This window comes from Sciurus vulgaris, assembly GCF_902686455.1.
Source record: "Sciurus vulgaris genome assembly, chromosome: 11".
Classification (NCBI taxonomy): domain Eukaryota; kingdom Metazoa; phylum Chordata; class Mammalia; order Rodentia; family Sciuridae; genus Sciurus; species Sciurus vulgaris.
The window spans coordinates 40,203,223-40,218,049 of NC_136472.1; the positions used below are offsets into that span (position 1 = coordinate 40,203,223).

General features: G+C 43.4%; 1 protein-coding gene across 1 annotated transcript in view; it reads left to right on the forward strand.

The window, feature by feature from the left end:
- Positions 1-14,827, forward strand: part of LOC306639477 (uncharacterized protein) — a 186,621-nt gene that overhangs the window by 90,985 nt on the left and 80,809 nt on the right. The window contains exon 2 of the mRNA XM_079103098.1: positions 1,847-2,088. Coding sequence (XP_078959224.1) covers positions 1,871-2,088 — 218 coding nt within the window. The 5' untranslated portion in view covers positions 1,847-1,870. The remainder of the gene's footprint in view (positions 1-1,846; positions 2,089-14,827) is intronic.

Consider the following 14,827-nt stretch of genomic DNA (forward strand, 5'->3'; position numbering starts at 1 on the left):
GAGAGAATTTGGATTTCTGCCGGATGACAGGTGACATGGGGAGATAACCTTTAACCTTGACCAAAGCTGATATAGGTCAATTTGAGGTTCATACTTACTCTGAAGAAGTAGCCTTTTTGGGGGTAGCAGATGAAAGAGAACACAGTAGTCCTTTACTCAATTTTTAATCAGATGATTTGTCTTTTTATTGTTAAGTTGTCAAAGTTCTTTATATATTCTGTATACTAGATTTCTATTATATATGGGATTTGTAAGTATTTCCCCCATTCGGAGGAATGTCTTTTCAGTTTATTGCTGGTTTTGCTGAAGTTTTTGTCCTTCTCAGAAGCTCTGCAAGCTAATTTCTGTTTCCCCAGCACTATGAAACTTCTGTTTTCTCCACAGACCTTCAGGCTCATGACAGTTGCTTTTTGCTGGTTTCTCTGTCTTGTTCAGAGCTACCGAGGAGCCTCAAGTGTCTGAGAGGGAGTTGCGATATCAGACTCACTTCTCCCAAAACCCACTCTTCTCCAGGATGGGATTGACCTTTCAAATTTGTCTCCTCTTCCAGGCAGCAAGACCACACAAGCTCTGGGTGGCTGCTCTCTCTTCAGCCTTTATTCCCCACACGGCAATTGGCAAATGCCCCAATGAGAAGCAGCAGTGGCAAATGCCACACTGTGTGTCAGGGATGCAGCCTGTAAATTCCTGCTGCCTTCATTATTTCTCAGTACCTTCGGACAGCTCTTCTTTTATGTTGAATCTAGCATTATAGTTGTTCTCAAACAGAGGGGTTATTCGGATACTAGTTATTCCATCATTGCTAGTAGCAGCAGTTATCTTTCCACTTAGCACATTTCATTAAATTTGTATGGAAATGAGGGAACACAGTCAAATTGACAAAGCATTTTAAAATTGACAGGGAAATTGGCTTGCTCATACTCTGCTAGGGAGGGGATAAATTGGTACCACCTTTCTGGAAGGCATTAATTTATATCAAAAACCTTAACACTTCATTTGCCCTTTGACCCAGCAATTTTTGCATCTAGGAATTTATCCTAAGAAAATAATCATGAATACACGTGAAGGTTTACTTGTAAAGATTTTTTTTCCCCATGACCAAAATTGGAATAAAAATCCTAAATATAAACAATAGGGGATTTGAGAAATTCTGGTGCATCAATGCATTGACTAGAATGGAATTTAATGTTACAGAAGATAAAGACTATTTAAGTACATTAGTGATCTACTGTTTACAGCAGGAGATTGTAAAACAACACATACAGTTGGATCCCATTAGAACCCATTAAAAATGCACATCTAGGTATATAAAACTAGAATAATGCACATGGACTTGTTAATGGTGGGTATTTTGGGGTTGTTGGATTTTCTTCCTTTTGTACATGCATATTTAAATTATTTTCTATGAGACATGATTTTTTAAAAAATTAATATGCTTTTTAAAGAACTTAAATTGGCAGGTCCTGTTGATAATGTTTTCTGGTAAACATCTTATTTTATGCTGATGCTCTGAGCTGTATTTTTGTTCTCTTAGGGACTTGTAGATTTCATCATATTTCACCACATTGAAAATACTTTGTGGAACAAAAGACCTCCATACAAACATACTATAAATTCCTTCTGGTAAAATTCTGACAAAAGCTTTACCTGTTTCTGTCAGTGTGTGCTGAAATGGTTTTAGTAAAAAGGTACATAGGGTTTGTGACAAGGACCTGGATTATAAGGATGATTTATTTCCTAATGTTCTTTTGAAACCAATGACCAAAATTCAATGTAGTTGCCTTTGCAAAACTAAAATCCAGTTTTCTGAAGAGTATTCTTATCTGTTGTTGCTCTTTCGTTGAAGGTCCTCTCCGAGGCAGCCAGCACTATGACATCTTGGGTTTCCAGGCTGTTTCCTAGGAATGCCTGTACCTTGGCTACTTCATCAAAGAACCAGGGACATGAGGATTGTCATCGGCAGCACAAGGCCTACGGATACTTCTTGCCCATCCAAACAAGATGGCAGGACAATGACCAGTATGGGCACGTGAACAATGTCGTGTACTATAGCTACTTTGACACCATTATCAACCACTACCTGATCAGGTAAGCCTGGGTTCTGCAGCTCCAGAGCTTCACTTTGACCCTTTCACACATACTAGGCTGGGAGTTCAAGTACAGCATCCTGGGAAGAGAGCCCCCCACCCCCCATTTTTCTCTACTTGCCCACCTCTTGTAGAGAGACCTGAAGCCCAGGTTATTCCGGGGGCGGGCGGGGGGTGGGGGGAGAACAGAAGGACCTCCATGTGAGTGAGGAATGTGTTGCCACGTGTCTCCTGAAATCTCAGGTGTTCGCATATCTTGGTTCTTTGCACTGAGTTGTCAGCAAATGTGCAGGCTTTGAATCTCAGATAAGCACGGACACAACAACCACATACTGTTCACAGGCTGGGTAACTTGAGCAGATATTAACATCAACCCTCAAGGCCTTTTTGTGAGCAAAACAGCTGCTTCCCCCACAGAGGGCACATAACAGGGAGAGAGGGAAGATGTAAAGATGCACATTATGTCTTCTGAATGCTGATGACAATTGCTTTCTGATTGGTGTGTTTGCATCATTGGTGAGTATACATTTGGTTAATTTAATTCTCCATATGGAAGGCTGTGTCCTACAGAGACCTGTGTAAATACCAACCTTGCGTTAACTGTGTGGTTTGATCAAATTGTTGAACCCATATTGAGTCTTCCATAAAAATAACTCACATTTATCAAGAATCTGTGTCCAGCCCTGTGAAGCGTTTTATACTCTTTGCTATTTAATCCCAAGGCTACTCTGTGAGAGAGAAGCGGAGACTGTCAGTGTTCCTGGTCTGGCTGGCCACTGCCAGTAGCAACATTTCCTTGCTTTTCCTTCCATTCTGGTGACTCTGGCCACCAAAGTCCCTTTTGCAGGCAGACCAGAAATGCTGAAGAATGGGTGCCTTTCCAGAATCAGCCTTCAACCATTGGCTGATGGGAGTTGGTGTATAAATTCCCCAGCTGTCTCCCCTCTTGTGTGAGGAAGCTCTGAGGAAATACTTCACACAGGCACCCGGGATTCCCTGGTAGGATTAAACTCCTTACCTAGATTGGTAGTCTTTAAAAACATTTTTAAGATAAAATTTAATTCAATATTTTAATCATTTTAAAGTATACAACTCAATGGTTTTTAGTAAATTCACAACGTTGCCCGATCATCGCCACCATCAAGTTCCAGAATATTTTCATCATTTCCATCAGGTAGCTCCGTTATCTATTAGCAGTCACTCTCAAGTCCCCTCTGTTCCCACCCCTTGATAACCACTAATCTACTTTCTATCTCTATGTATTTGCCTATTACAGACATTCGATATAAATGGAATCACACAATCTGTAGTCTTTGGTGTATGATTTTTTTGCTTAGCATGATGTTTTCAAGGTTCATCTGTTACAGCATGTATTAGTACTTCGTGCCTTTATGTGGCTGAATACTATTCCGTTGTGTGGATATGCCACCTTTTGTTTATTTATTAATCAGTTGATAGACATTTGAACTGTTAACTCTTTTGGTTGTTATAAGTAATACCGTTGTGAACATTTTGTGTACAAGTTTTTGTGTGAACATCTTTTTGATTATTTTCATTTTGGTCCCTCCCTCACTTCCAAAGGAGTGCTTAATCTATCAAAAAATACCTTGGTGTTCTCACTCAGATTGCAGATTTGCTTAAATTTCTTCTTTTCTAGTGCTGGGGATGGAAACCAGGGCCTCACAGTTGCTAGGCAAGCTTTCTAACCCTGAGCTACATCCCCAGCCAACACTGCTTCTTTTTTCAAAAGGGTATTTTTTGAAAAAAAAAAAACAAAAAAAAAAAAACAAAGGGTATTTTTTGTTACCACGTCTACTTGGAGAGCACCTGTTTCTTGTGTGCTGTTTGGTCCTGAATCTTCGCATTTATTTCCCTTTCTGTGCATCTGTCAGTAATTCCTCTAGAAAGCAGATCACGCTTGCTTACTTGTGAATCATAAACTGTCATTTGCAGCACTCATTTTAGCTTTTAGGAGAATGTGTGCTTTATACTTTCAAATCCACAGCAAAGGGTAAAAACAGTATTTGAAGTTTAATTGCCCATCATTTGTCAAATAGGGAAATTTGATGGTGAATTTTCCAACTCGTACAGTGCTATGCAGTCCTGGGAACAGTGAGCCTTGGACCTTCTTTGGGTGGACTCTTGAGTCACCATAAGACAATTGGTGTTTGGTTTTTGTGGCTTTTGAACATCTCCCATTTAAGAAGGAGGGTCTGGAAAGACCTTGTTGATGAGGGTTGACTCCTTTATCCAGTGGAGATTATTTCTGTGTGGTCCCGATTTGTTATAAACCACTTTATCCAAGGTCTACTTCTGCCAGTTTTGGGGGCAGGGATGGAGGCTGGCAGCTCATAAGGGAGAATTCCTGCCAGAATAATGTCGTGTCTCAGGTAGACGTCTAGGTGTTATGACGCATTGACTCTCAAATGGTGAAAATACCCTGACGGTTGTGCCCAGGGACTTATTGGTCATGGTTTTGTAAAGAAGATGGATTTACCTTTAAATGAGATCTGAGAATTGTTTAGTAGGCTGCTTGTGGACTGTCGGAAGGAAAGCCATGGAAGAGAGAGAAAGGGGGACGATCAGGCCAGGAGGGTGAGCTTGCCTCCTGCATCCAGAGGAGAGCAGCTGGTCAGGCCGTAGTGTGGCATCCCAGCCTGGGCTGCACCGCAGCCTCCTTTTCTCCTGGTTTTCCAAGGGTGGTCAGGGCTGTGCCTGAGCCAAATATCCATGGGGCTAACCAGCAACATCCTCGCCTAGCACATTCCTTCTTTGAGCGGGTTTCTCCAGGAGAGTGGGCCAGGGAGTTGCAGAAGGCCAGCTGGGGAGGGCGAGCAAGACAGCCGAACAGGCCACAGGCTGCCCAAAGTTCCCATCACTTTGACACACGGAAGGGGTTAAGTCATTCTTGAATAGTTTATCGCTCATCAATTGTAATTAAATATGTTTATATTAAATTATGTTCTGTAATTAATGTAAAATCCTTTAGCCTATGCTGTTATTAGAACCAGATGCTGAAGTACCAACAATATTTCAACATGACTGTGCTGCCTCGCCAGCTGTCTAACTGTAATTACTTTAATCTCAGCTTGTTATCTAATTATCACCTTTGTAAAGGGAAAAGTACTCTCTAATGCTTACTGATTGTTTCAGATGATGATGAAGAGCGGGGAACAGCTGTCAGAGATCGTGGGCCCTGCTTATCACAACGAAGGAAGTTATCCTGAAGTGTATTCAGGGCCAAACTGCTGAGGAGAGACGTGCCAGGCGGGAACTGGGGACTGGCCAGAGAGGGGAGACAGGTGGCGTGCTGGTTAAGGGTGCAGCCCTGTGGATGAGCTGGCAGGTGACACCTGCCTCCTCCAGCAAAGTCTGGGGGACAGGGTTCTTAATCCATTTGAGACTCAGTTGCCTCATCTGTAACATGGAGGCTGTAACTGTACTAGAAACTACCTCTGGGGATTGTTATGGGCATTAAATGAGATAAGCCGTGTGGAGCCCTGAGCACAGTGCTTGACAGATTGTACATACTTAGTAAATGTTAACCGTTCTTCCTTAAAAACAAAAACCAAAAAACTCAGTGTTGGTTTTCTCCATTTCCACCTTTGCCTTGATAGCCAAATCTGAAAGAAAAAAAATGGGTATCTGGATGCCAGCAACTTGGCATTATCAGTTTGTTTTTCGAATTATGTTTAAGTTCTGACCTTTTGGGACTGAAATTTATCTTTGCATTGATTATTCAAAGCAGTTCACCAGGGCTAGGGGTATAAGTCGGGGTTAGACCTCTTGCCTGGTGTATTCCAAGTCCAGCACCAGAAAGAAAAAAAAAAAGATTCACCAAATCAGCCAAGAGTATGAATAAGTACTGTCGGGGAAATCTTGAGGCTTTGGAGAAGAAGCTCTGTCTTGGACCATCCCATAGTATTGTATGACTGTTGGCACTTCAGCCATTGATGTGAAAACTAGTTCATTCCTAAATACTCCTTAAGGCAGATTTCCTCAGGATGTCTATTAAGCTTTTAATATCCTCTCCAATTTTACCTCTCAGGAGCTGCACCCCCATGGCCAGCTCTCTTTGTTATGCAAAGAGTAGAAGACTGTACAGGTGGGAGAAGGCAGGGTGGAGGTGGGAGGACCAAGCCAAGTAGGCAGTCAGACCCTTGGAGAGGGCTGAGTTACTGGACTTCCTAAGGCTACACCTAGCAAGGTCTGAGACAGTAGAAAAGAACTCCCATCTTTAGGAACCAAGTGATCAGAACTTTGAGGGCAGGTGGTAGGAGGCCATTTTTAAAGGTAAACATCTTATCTTAGGTAATAGAAAGAAAGGAATAGAAGGCAAGGAGACAAGAAGGGAGGCATAAATCACAGCTCAAAGAGGGCCCAAAGGCCTTTGCACAGAGAGATAAGAGAGGAGAGAGGATGCAGGAGAGTAGAGGGAAGAGTGTTGACAAGGGCCAGGGAGGTTCCAATCCAGTCTTCTTCCCTTGAATAGTTGCGTGACCTTGGCCTTAATGTTGTCAATTAGTATTTTAAAATATCATATAGCCCCCTATGTTAGGCGTAATAATTATGGGTAATGTTAGCAAAACACAGAAATGATCAGTAAATGATAGATGTTATTATCAAACAGGATTGAAGCCAGGGAAGTGTGCCCAAGGTAGCACAATCAGGATGCTGAGGAGGAGTCAGTGAAAGTCCTGGAAGTATCTTTTCTAACAATTACGGGTGTAGATATGTGGGGCATGTCAACTGGGGTCCAGTCAGGAAGTTGGAAACCACTTTAGGTCTTTCAAACAGAGGGAATTTAACACAGGGCTTTGGTGATGCAGGGTTTGGAAGGACTCACAGAGCAAAGAGTAGCATTTCAGAAAGTGTTCTTATATTTAAGACTGAGAAATAGCACAGAGGAAGTAAGATGACCAGAGCCCAGGACCCTGGAGAATGGGAAACTGACTGGGTGCTGGAACCTGGAGGCAGACGGTGTCCAGACAGTGATGAGAGTGAGGAGACGATGCTCAGTGCTGGGGCTGGAGGCAGGAGGAGGTTACCGGCTGCTGGGATAACGGGCTGATGCTGACTGCTGCCGGAGGTAGAAGAGAACGGGTCCTTTCTTCCCCTCCTCCTGCCTTCTGAGCTTCCCCTACTGCCTCCCAAGGCTAGAACCAAATCAGAAGCCTGCTAGCAAAGGAGTTTGTGGGGTCCTAAAGTCGAAGCCGAGCATGGAAGGGTGGGACTGGGGCTGAGAGTGTGCATCCTGCGTCCTATCCACTGCATCCTATCTCTGTCTTTGCAGCATCCCTTCCCATCCTCCAATCTGATATTTTGGAAGGAGGCGAGTAAGTAGCCTATGACTAATTTAATTAAGATCTGCTTGTTTTGTAATTTTTTTCAAGTGAAAAGCAAGGATTAGGTCTACATTTTATTTTCACTTGATGGCAAAGAGCAAATAACTATAAGCAAGTCTGTTTTATTTTACCTTAGGGAGCAGCCCTGGTTAACAAGGAGCAGGGTCTGGAATCAGAGAGACACGTCTCCTGTTCCCTCTGCTCTATCCCTTTCTTCCTCTGTACAACTGTGTGACCCAAAGCACTTACTGTTTCTCTGCCTCAGTTTCTTCATTTGTTTAGAAGAGTGAATTTATAAAAAGAGTCACTAAGAGTCTTTGCTTGTGAGATCTAACTGGGATTAATGTCTGTAAATCCCTTTAGAGTGCCTGGCACAGAGGAAGGAAGCAAAGAATATTCTCATATAATGGCTGTGGTTTGGAATGTGATTTGTCCCCCAGAAGTTCATGTGTTGGTCCTTAGTGTGGTGCTTTGGTGATGTAGAAGTGATGGGACCTTTAAATGGTGGTGTCTAGTGGGAGGGCATTAAGTCATTGAGAGTAGAGCCCTAAACACAGATTGAAGGTAGTTCTTATGAGACCCTGAGTTAGAATGAATTATGATAAGAGGAGCCTGAGTTGTTCCTCTGGCTCCTAGTCTGGGGATGCCTAGCCTTGCACATGCTCCAGCTGTTATGGTGCCATGTACCATGAGATCCTCTCCAGAGCCAAGATAATGTCTTGGTGCCATGCCCTTGAACCTCCAGAACTTTGAGCTAAATGACACTGTTTCCCTTATAAAGTTATACAACCTCAGGTATTTCATTATAGTAATGAAAAATGGACTACTACATAATTAATGTATTCCTGTGTCAGCTACTGGATTATATTCCCCACCTCCTACAGTGGTTAGCAAGTCTTGGGAGAACAAGAGAGGGGAGCAAGACCTGATGCTGAATTCTACAGCGTTAGCATCATGCTCTACAGCCATACGTAGTATCACATGCAGAAACGAGCAAACTGCATTGGAGAAGCCAGCATACCTTTGAGAGGCACCCAGTTTGTTCCACTTGAAGCCAAAACTTGCAGAGGATAGGCGCTTGCCTGCATATTCAGAAATGGTAGCCTGGCCTTGTGTAGGAGTTTGGTTCCATTCATATGAACGATGGAAAAATGACTTTGTCTTACATCAGTCAATCAGAAAGCTCTCCAGAGGTCTTTTCGCCACACCACCCCCAATCTGGTATTTTGGAAGGAGGGTAAGTAGCCAGTTCTTGGCTTAATTGTTGTTGATCCACATACAGTGCGGTAATAACCAATGCTTGTGGCAGCCCCGTGAGATCCTAAAGTGTGTTTCAGCTCAACACATTTGAGTGCCTTACAGTTCTTTTTTTTTTTTTTTTTTTTTTTTTGCAGTGCTGGGGATTGAACCCAGGAGCCTTACAGTTCTTTGAAAACTAGATAGATGTGTTTGGAAGTTTAGGGATGTGCAGGTGAGCCAGCCATTGCCGAGTGTTTCCTCAGGGGAGACGTGTGGGTCACACCTCCTTGCTCCACAGGTGCTGGTATACGCTGCCAGAGGGCCTCCTGGGGAAGCTATTTAAGCTTCCTCTTCCCTGGAAGTTCTCCAAGACCTTCTCAAAGGCAGAGCCCCCTCCTTTCCTTCCCCATCACTTGGCCTGGTGAGCTGAGGACTACATTTCCCCCATTGGGGAAATGCATTTTCATAGGACCATGGCTTTTCTAAATTGGGGGTCCACAGACTTTTTCAGTCAACAGGTAGATAGTAATTATTTTAGGCTCAGTGTTCACAGGTCTCTGTCGTAACTAGTCAGCTGTGCTGTTGTTGTGGGAGGTAACTCCGATGAGGAAGTGTGACCATGTTCTAATCCACTTTTTAATGTGGCTCCCTATTTATTCCACTTGATCTGTGCTCTTGTATTTGTACAATTTGAATCAGTCTTCTGGCTCCTTAATCATAAATTCATATGTATAATTCTTATACAGCTTATGAATTTTCCCTCTTGTAATGACATGTCATCCTAATCTGAACTTCGCAAGGTAGGGACTGCAGTGTCCTGTCCCTGATCCTCAGGAAACCCGAGCTGAGATAAGTTCTTGCATGTAGGTGCTCAGCTTCAGAGAGAGAATGGGGACCTAGGAGAAGTGACTGAGAGGGAAGAGAGCCAGACGACTGTTACTGAGCTGACCCACAGTGTGGGCAAGAGGAATAAATTCTCTGGATTTTCCTGAGGAGCTGTGTAGAAGGGGTCTCAGAATTTTTTGCCCACAGCATAAAAATGGGAAGCATTTATCTATAAAATCCATCGTGCATGGGCCAAGGCTTGCCTTGGGGGTGTTAGTACCCTGTCTCTTTCAAGTGGGTGAATGTGAAAGAATCAAGGAGCAAATTCCTGCAAGTCTGATGAGGTTGTGGGGAGAGACACCCGGGGCAGGAGGCAAAGGATTCTCCATGCTGTGGAGGCGAGATGCTTTCGGTCCAGCCTGAGCAGGCTGATCGCAGCAACAGTAGCTGGAGTGTAACCGTGGGGCTCAGAGGATGTAAGGCAGCCCCAAAGGAGTGTTGGAGATACATCACATATTAGTTTTGGTGTCTAGCCCAGCATGTCACATATGTGAAAAGCAGTAAAGAGGACAGCCCTTGGTGCCAGACGACTCAGGTTTTAGTCCTGATTCTGCTCCTTACAGTATTCTACTCCTTAGCATCTCTTTGGTCTCATACCCTTATTTTTGAAAGTGGAGAGGCTAATGTGAGGTACCCATTTTCTAAAATGGTCTGTGTCATGTGCTCAGCAGATGTTAGTTATTAATAAGCACTTAATAAACTCCTAAAAGATTTTAGTCAATATTTTATGTCAATATTTCTATCTTTTATAAGTCAATATTTCTATCTTTGTTTATTTTTTAAAAAATTCAATGTACTCTTTCCAAACTAACCTTGAAATGAGTTACCAAATGTAAGGTACTTAAATAATCTTTTTCATTAGAAGTAGAAAAATAAGAAAATCAAAAATCAGGGAAAAGACACAAAACACTACCTTAATGCTTCTACTGCAACTGAGCATGACATTAATCTCTGTGCTTTCTGGCACCCAAGAAAATAAGGGGAGCAAGATGAATCACACAATTCTCAAGAACTGATGAAAGAAAGTATACTGTTTCTTCAAAAGAAATAGATTTTTTTTTCTTACTTTAAATTCTAAAAGGAATTTAGAGGAAATTCACCAAGCAGTCTTGAGTAGTAAGCCAGAGAATGTAAGGAACCTGGAAAAAAAGCTTTGTTTTGGGCCTGACCAATAGCTGGTGCCTACAGACACTCAATGAGTGAATGAATAATGGGGTGAGTTTTCAGTAGATTTTCATAAGAACCAGCATTCTGCCTCCAATGATTAAAATAGAGGAGTGATTCTAATGGCGAGATTTGGGGCTAGCATGGTGGACAAAGGTAAGCTGGGCTGGCCAGTGGCAGGGATGTTTGGGGATTGGAGGAGCAGGTGCAGGTCTTACGCGCCCCTGCTTGCTCAGGATGCTGGTGCTGACCCCTGCCGTACTCCATGATTCTTCTTTTCAGCCATCTTTCCTGTCTCCCATCCCAGAGTTGATGAGCAGATTCTTTCTCTAGCCTTCCCCTGGGAGTAGGCGAGAACCAGGCAATCTTCCTGTGGCTCTCGGCCAGCGCCAGGTTTTCCCTGCTGTGGTGGCCTTGATGGGTTCCAGTCAGGCTGGCATCTCACGGGGCTCCATCTTAATTTCTCCCGCTGAGCTGCATCTCCAAGACCCCAGACAGCCACACTTGCTCACTGGCGCATTGCATCTCAGGGCTTGAGTTAACATATAGGTACTCTGCCAGGCTGAAGGCCTCAGTTAAAATATTATGATCTGTATTCTCCAGCCCAAGGAAATCTCATTATAAATAAACTAATCCCATTTGCGGGTGTGTTCTATAACCCACAGGCTCAAAAATATACCGGTACCGTATGCCTGGGAAGTTGGGCTGTCAGATTAATACATTGTGTGAAAATTGGGGCCAGAGGTCACCAGTCTCCTGATACACAAATCTCCCTCTGAGAATCTCATTTCATTCAGACTATCAGTTAGATTAGAGATACCCTAATTATCCCACTGAAATTAAATTACTTTATGTTAGGGTGATATAATGAACAACCATAAAGAGGAGATATACAACCAATCATCTTATTAGTCACAGCAAGACCAGATCATACACTCTAAAAGGACCTTGCTGATTATTGTCAGCCAGTCCCCGCCACACAAAAAGGGTGAGGGAAAGAGGGAAACGAGGTTAGCGCTGGTTCTTGGGCTGTTCTGTTTTTCCTGGACAGGCATGAGGTGCCTGTTGTGTCCTGGAGCTTAGTTGTTGAGAGGTTCTGCCCAAATGTGCCTCTGCTGGTCAGTAAGAAGTCACAGCACCCCACTGCATTCTTGACCTTATTCACCCCCATTTCCCATGGGGCCTCCTGATTAATGTGTAGAACCAGGCATCCATTGCCTTTCACTTCTTTGTTCTGGAAGTCTCCACAGTATCTGTCAAGTGATATGACTATGTTGCTAGTCCTCCACACCAGTTGATCTTTTTTAAAGTAAATACTGCAAGCTGCTATAAAGAATTCCAGTGACTTAATACATTAAAGGTTATTTCTTGTTGAAATCACTGGCTAATGCAGCAGTGTATTGTGGGTGAAACTGCTCCATGCAGTCATTCAAGAACCCACCTTGTAGCTCTGTTATGTCAAGTTTACATTTCTCAATGGCAGCACATTTGGGGCTGTATAATTCCTTGAAGCGGGGGGAGGGGAGAGTTGTTCTGTGCTTTGTAGAATGTTCAGTTACATCCGTCAGCTAATGGGTAGACGCCAATGGTGTACCCTCCCAGTTGGTACAACCAAAAATGTCTCCAGATATTACCAGATGTCCCCCAGGGGAGGGGACAAAATTGCCCTTGGTCAAGAACCACTGCTCTTAGTCAATGAAGCCTTCTTCATTCATCATGGAAATGGGGAGAGACAGCAAGGAGGATTCTGCAGGAGGTTTTGTGGGGGCAGAACTAGAAGTGGGACACCCGAGCTCTACCAGGCAGAAGTCACATGGCCTCTTCTAACTGCCTCCTATAACTGAAAATGTGGTCCAAATGCATCCCCAGGAGAAAAGGAAACAGGGTTTGTTGAACATGCAGCTGATCTTATCCAAGGATAAATCAAAGTAGACCACAACCAGGGACGTAGTTCCTCCCTATCAATTCTTCATGCCCTCGCTTCTACTTGCTGCCACCCCTGCCACTCCTGTTCCCCACCTGGGCCTGACGTTTTATCTCTTTACCTGACTTTGTCTCCATTCAAAGCTCATCTGTCTTGCCTTCTATTTGGGCACAGCCCTGATATCCAGCTACTTAAATGACCTAATCCATGCTGATGTGGGTAACTGCTGTTGAGCTTGTGTGCGCCCCCTTCTGGCGGCACGATTATGAATTTTTAACGGAATCAGAGGGATGGTGGGCATCGGGGCTGCTCTGGCCGATGGGGCAGAGGGGAAGGGGCAGAGTCTCTGGTGGACTGTATCTGTGCAGCCTGTTTACAACAGGATTGTTTTATTTATGGAAAAAAAGACAACAGTTTAAAGTTAATAGCATGGTCTTAGGTAAATATTTTAATTGAATTATTAGCAAATGGTAAATAATTTAACAAAATGAGTTCAAGGTCCTTTAAACAAATAAATTGCCTTGAAAGGGTAGCCCTTGTTCCTGCAATGTGTTCAGGTAGTTGGGTCCTTTCAAGTCTTTTTTTCATCACCAATATAGAGTACATAGGTAGTGACTGGAGGTTAAAAGTTTAAGTTATTACTGTTTTTAGGAACACACGGTCATAGGCAGAATATATATAGATAAAATGGGGAAAGAAGTCACCAGGTGGGTGCTGATGACCCCATCCTGGAGTTGGTACGTTAATGCTGATTGTGGTCAGTGCGGTTGTCTACTGGATAATTTCCCAGAAAGGTTTTAGGGATGTGCTACTTGGTTTATCAACATCACACCTTAAAGTGACAATATCACACCTTAAAAATTGTGCTACTACTAGGTAATACCATAGGGAGAAGAGTTTTGGGGTCAGGGTCTGCTGCCCTGGACTCCTGACTTGGCCGTGCCATTGGCCTTGTGATTCTGGGTGAGTCAGGCTACTGTCAGGGCCATCAAGGCTTTAAACACCTGCTCTCCTTGGTGGGTTTTTTGGCAAACAGCTCATCCGCCCTGCCACAACAATATGACCTCCATGTTGCAGCCAGAGATATTTTCCAGTCGGGCGATACCCCACCTTTCCACCTTAATCCCCATCACAACTTTTCCATAGCATGCAACTTGCATTTAAAACGAAGACAAAACTCCTTTGTACATCCTAAAAAACCCTGCAGGAACTAGCCCTTCCTCAGGCTCCCTGGCTCTCTAAGCTCAGTGGGTCCAAGCCTTGTTTCTGGTCCTCACCCTCCACTGTTCCTGTAAGGCTTTGCCCATGCTGTGCCCTCTGCTTCCAATGTGTTCCTTTCTCTCTCCAGTTGGTGGGCTTTTCCTTACCTCTTAGTCACTACCAGGTCTAATTCCCTTCTCATAGGCTCTTTGAGGATCACCCACAAGTAGCACTCCCTGCATTACCTGAATACATCCTGTCTCCATGACTCAATTGTAAGCACCAGGAGATATGAGAGAGTCTGGCTCCCTGCTGTATCCCAGGGTCTGGCATAGTGCCAGCACATAGTAGGTACTAATACATTTTTCTGGCATGAACAAATGAGTCATTTGGGTTATCTGGAAATACTAGTCGATCAGGCTTGACACTGGTATTCAACCTGTTTTATCATAAAGCCATATATTGGGAATGAGATTCCCCCACTCTCTAAGAGTAACCCAAGAAAGGTCAGCAAAAATGGTGTATATCTTTGTCAGCTCAGCTTGGTCATTTCTTTCTTTCATATGTATGTATATGTTTATATATGTATATATACACACAATATATATACATATACACATATATATACATATAAACACATATATATACATATTTTTTTTCCTAGTTGTTGATGGACCTTTATTTTGTTCATTTGTTTATATGCGGTGCTGTGAATCAAACCCAGTGCCTCACACATGCTATCGACCATTGAGCTACAACCCCAGCCCTCAACTTCGTCATTTCTATTGGAAATCTTGCTACAATCTGGAAGCCCTTTTCCAGCCTTTCTAAGTCTTTTACTGGAAATGCATGTACCTGGGCAGTTCGTTTGCAGCCGGCAACCCCTGGGAGTGACTGTGGTACAAAGCACAGCGTGCAGGTAAATAACCCAGGCTGGAAGAAGGGAAGACACCAATTGTGTGGCAGCCACTCCAGCGCTGTGG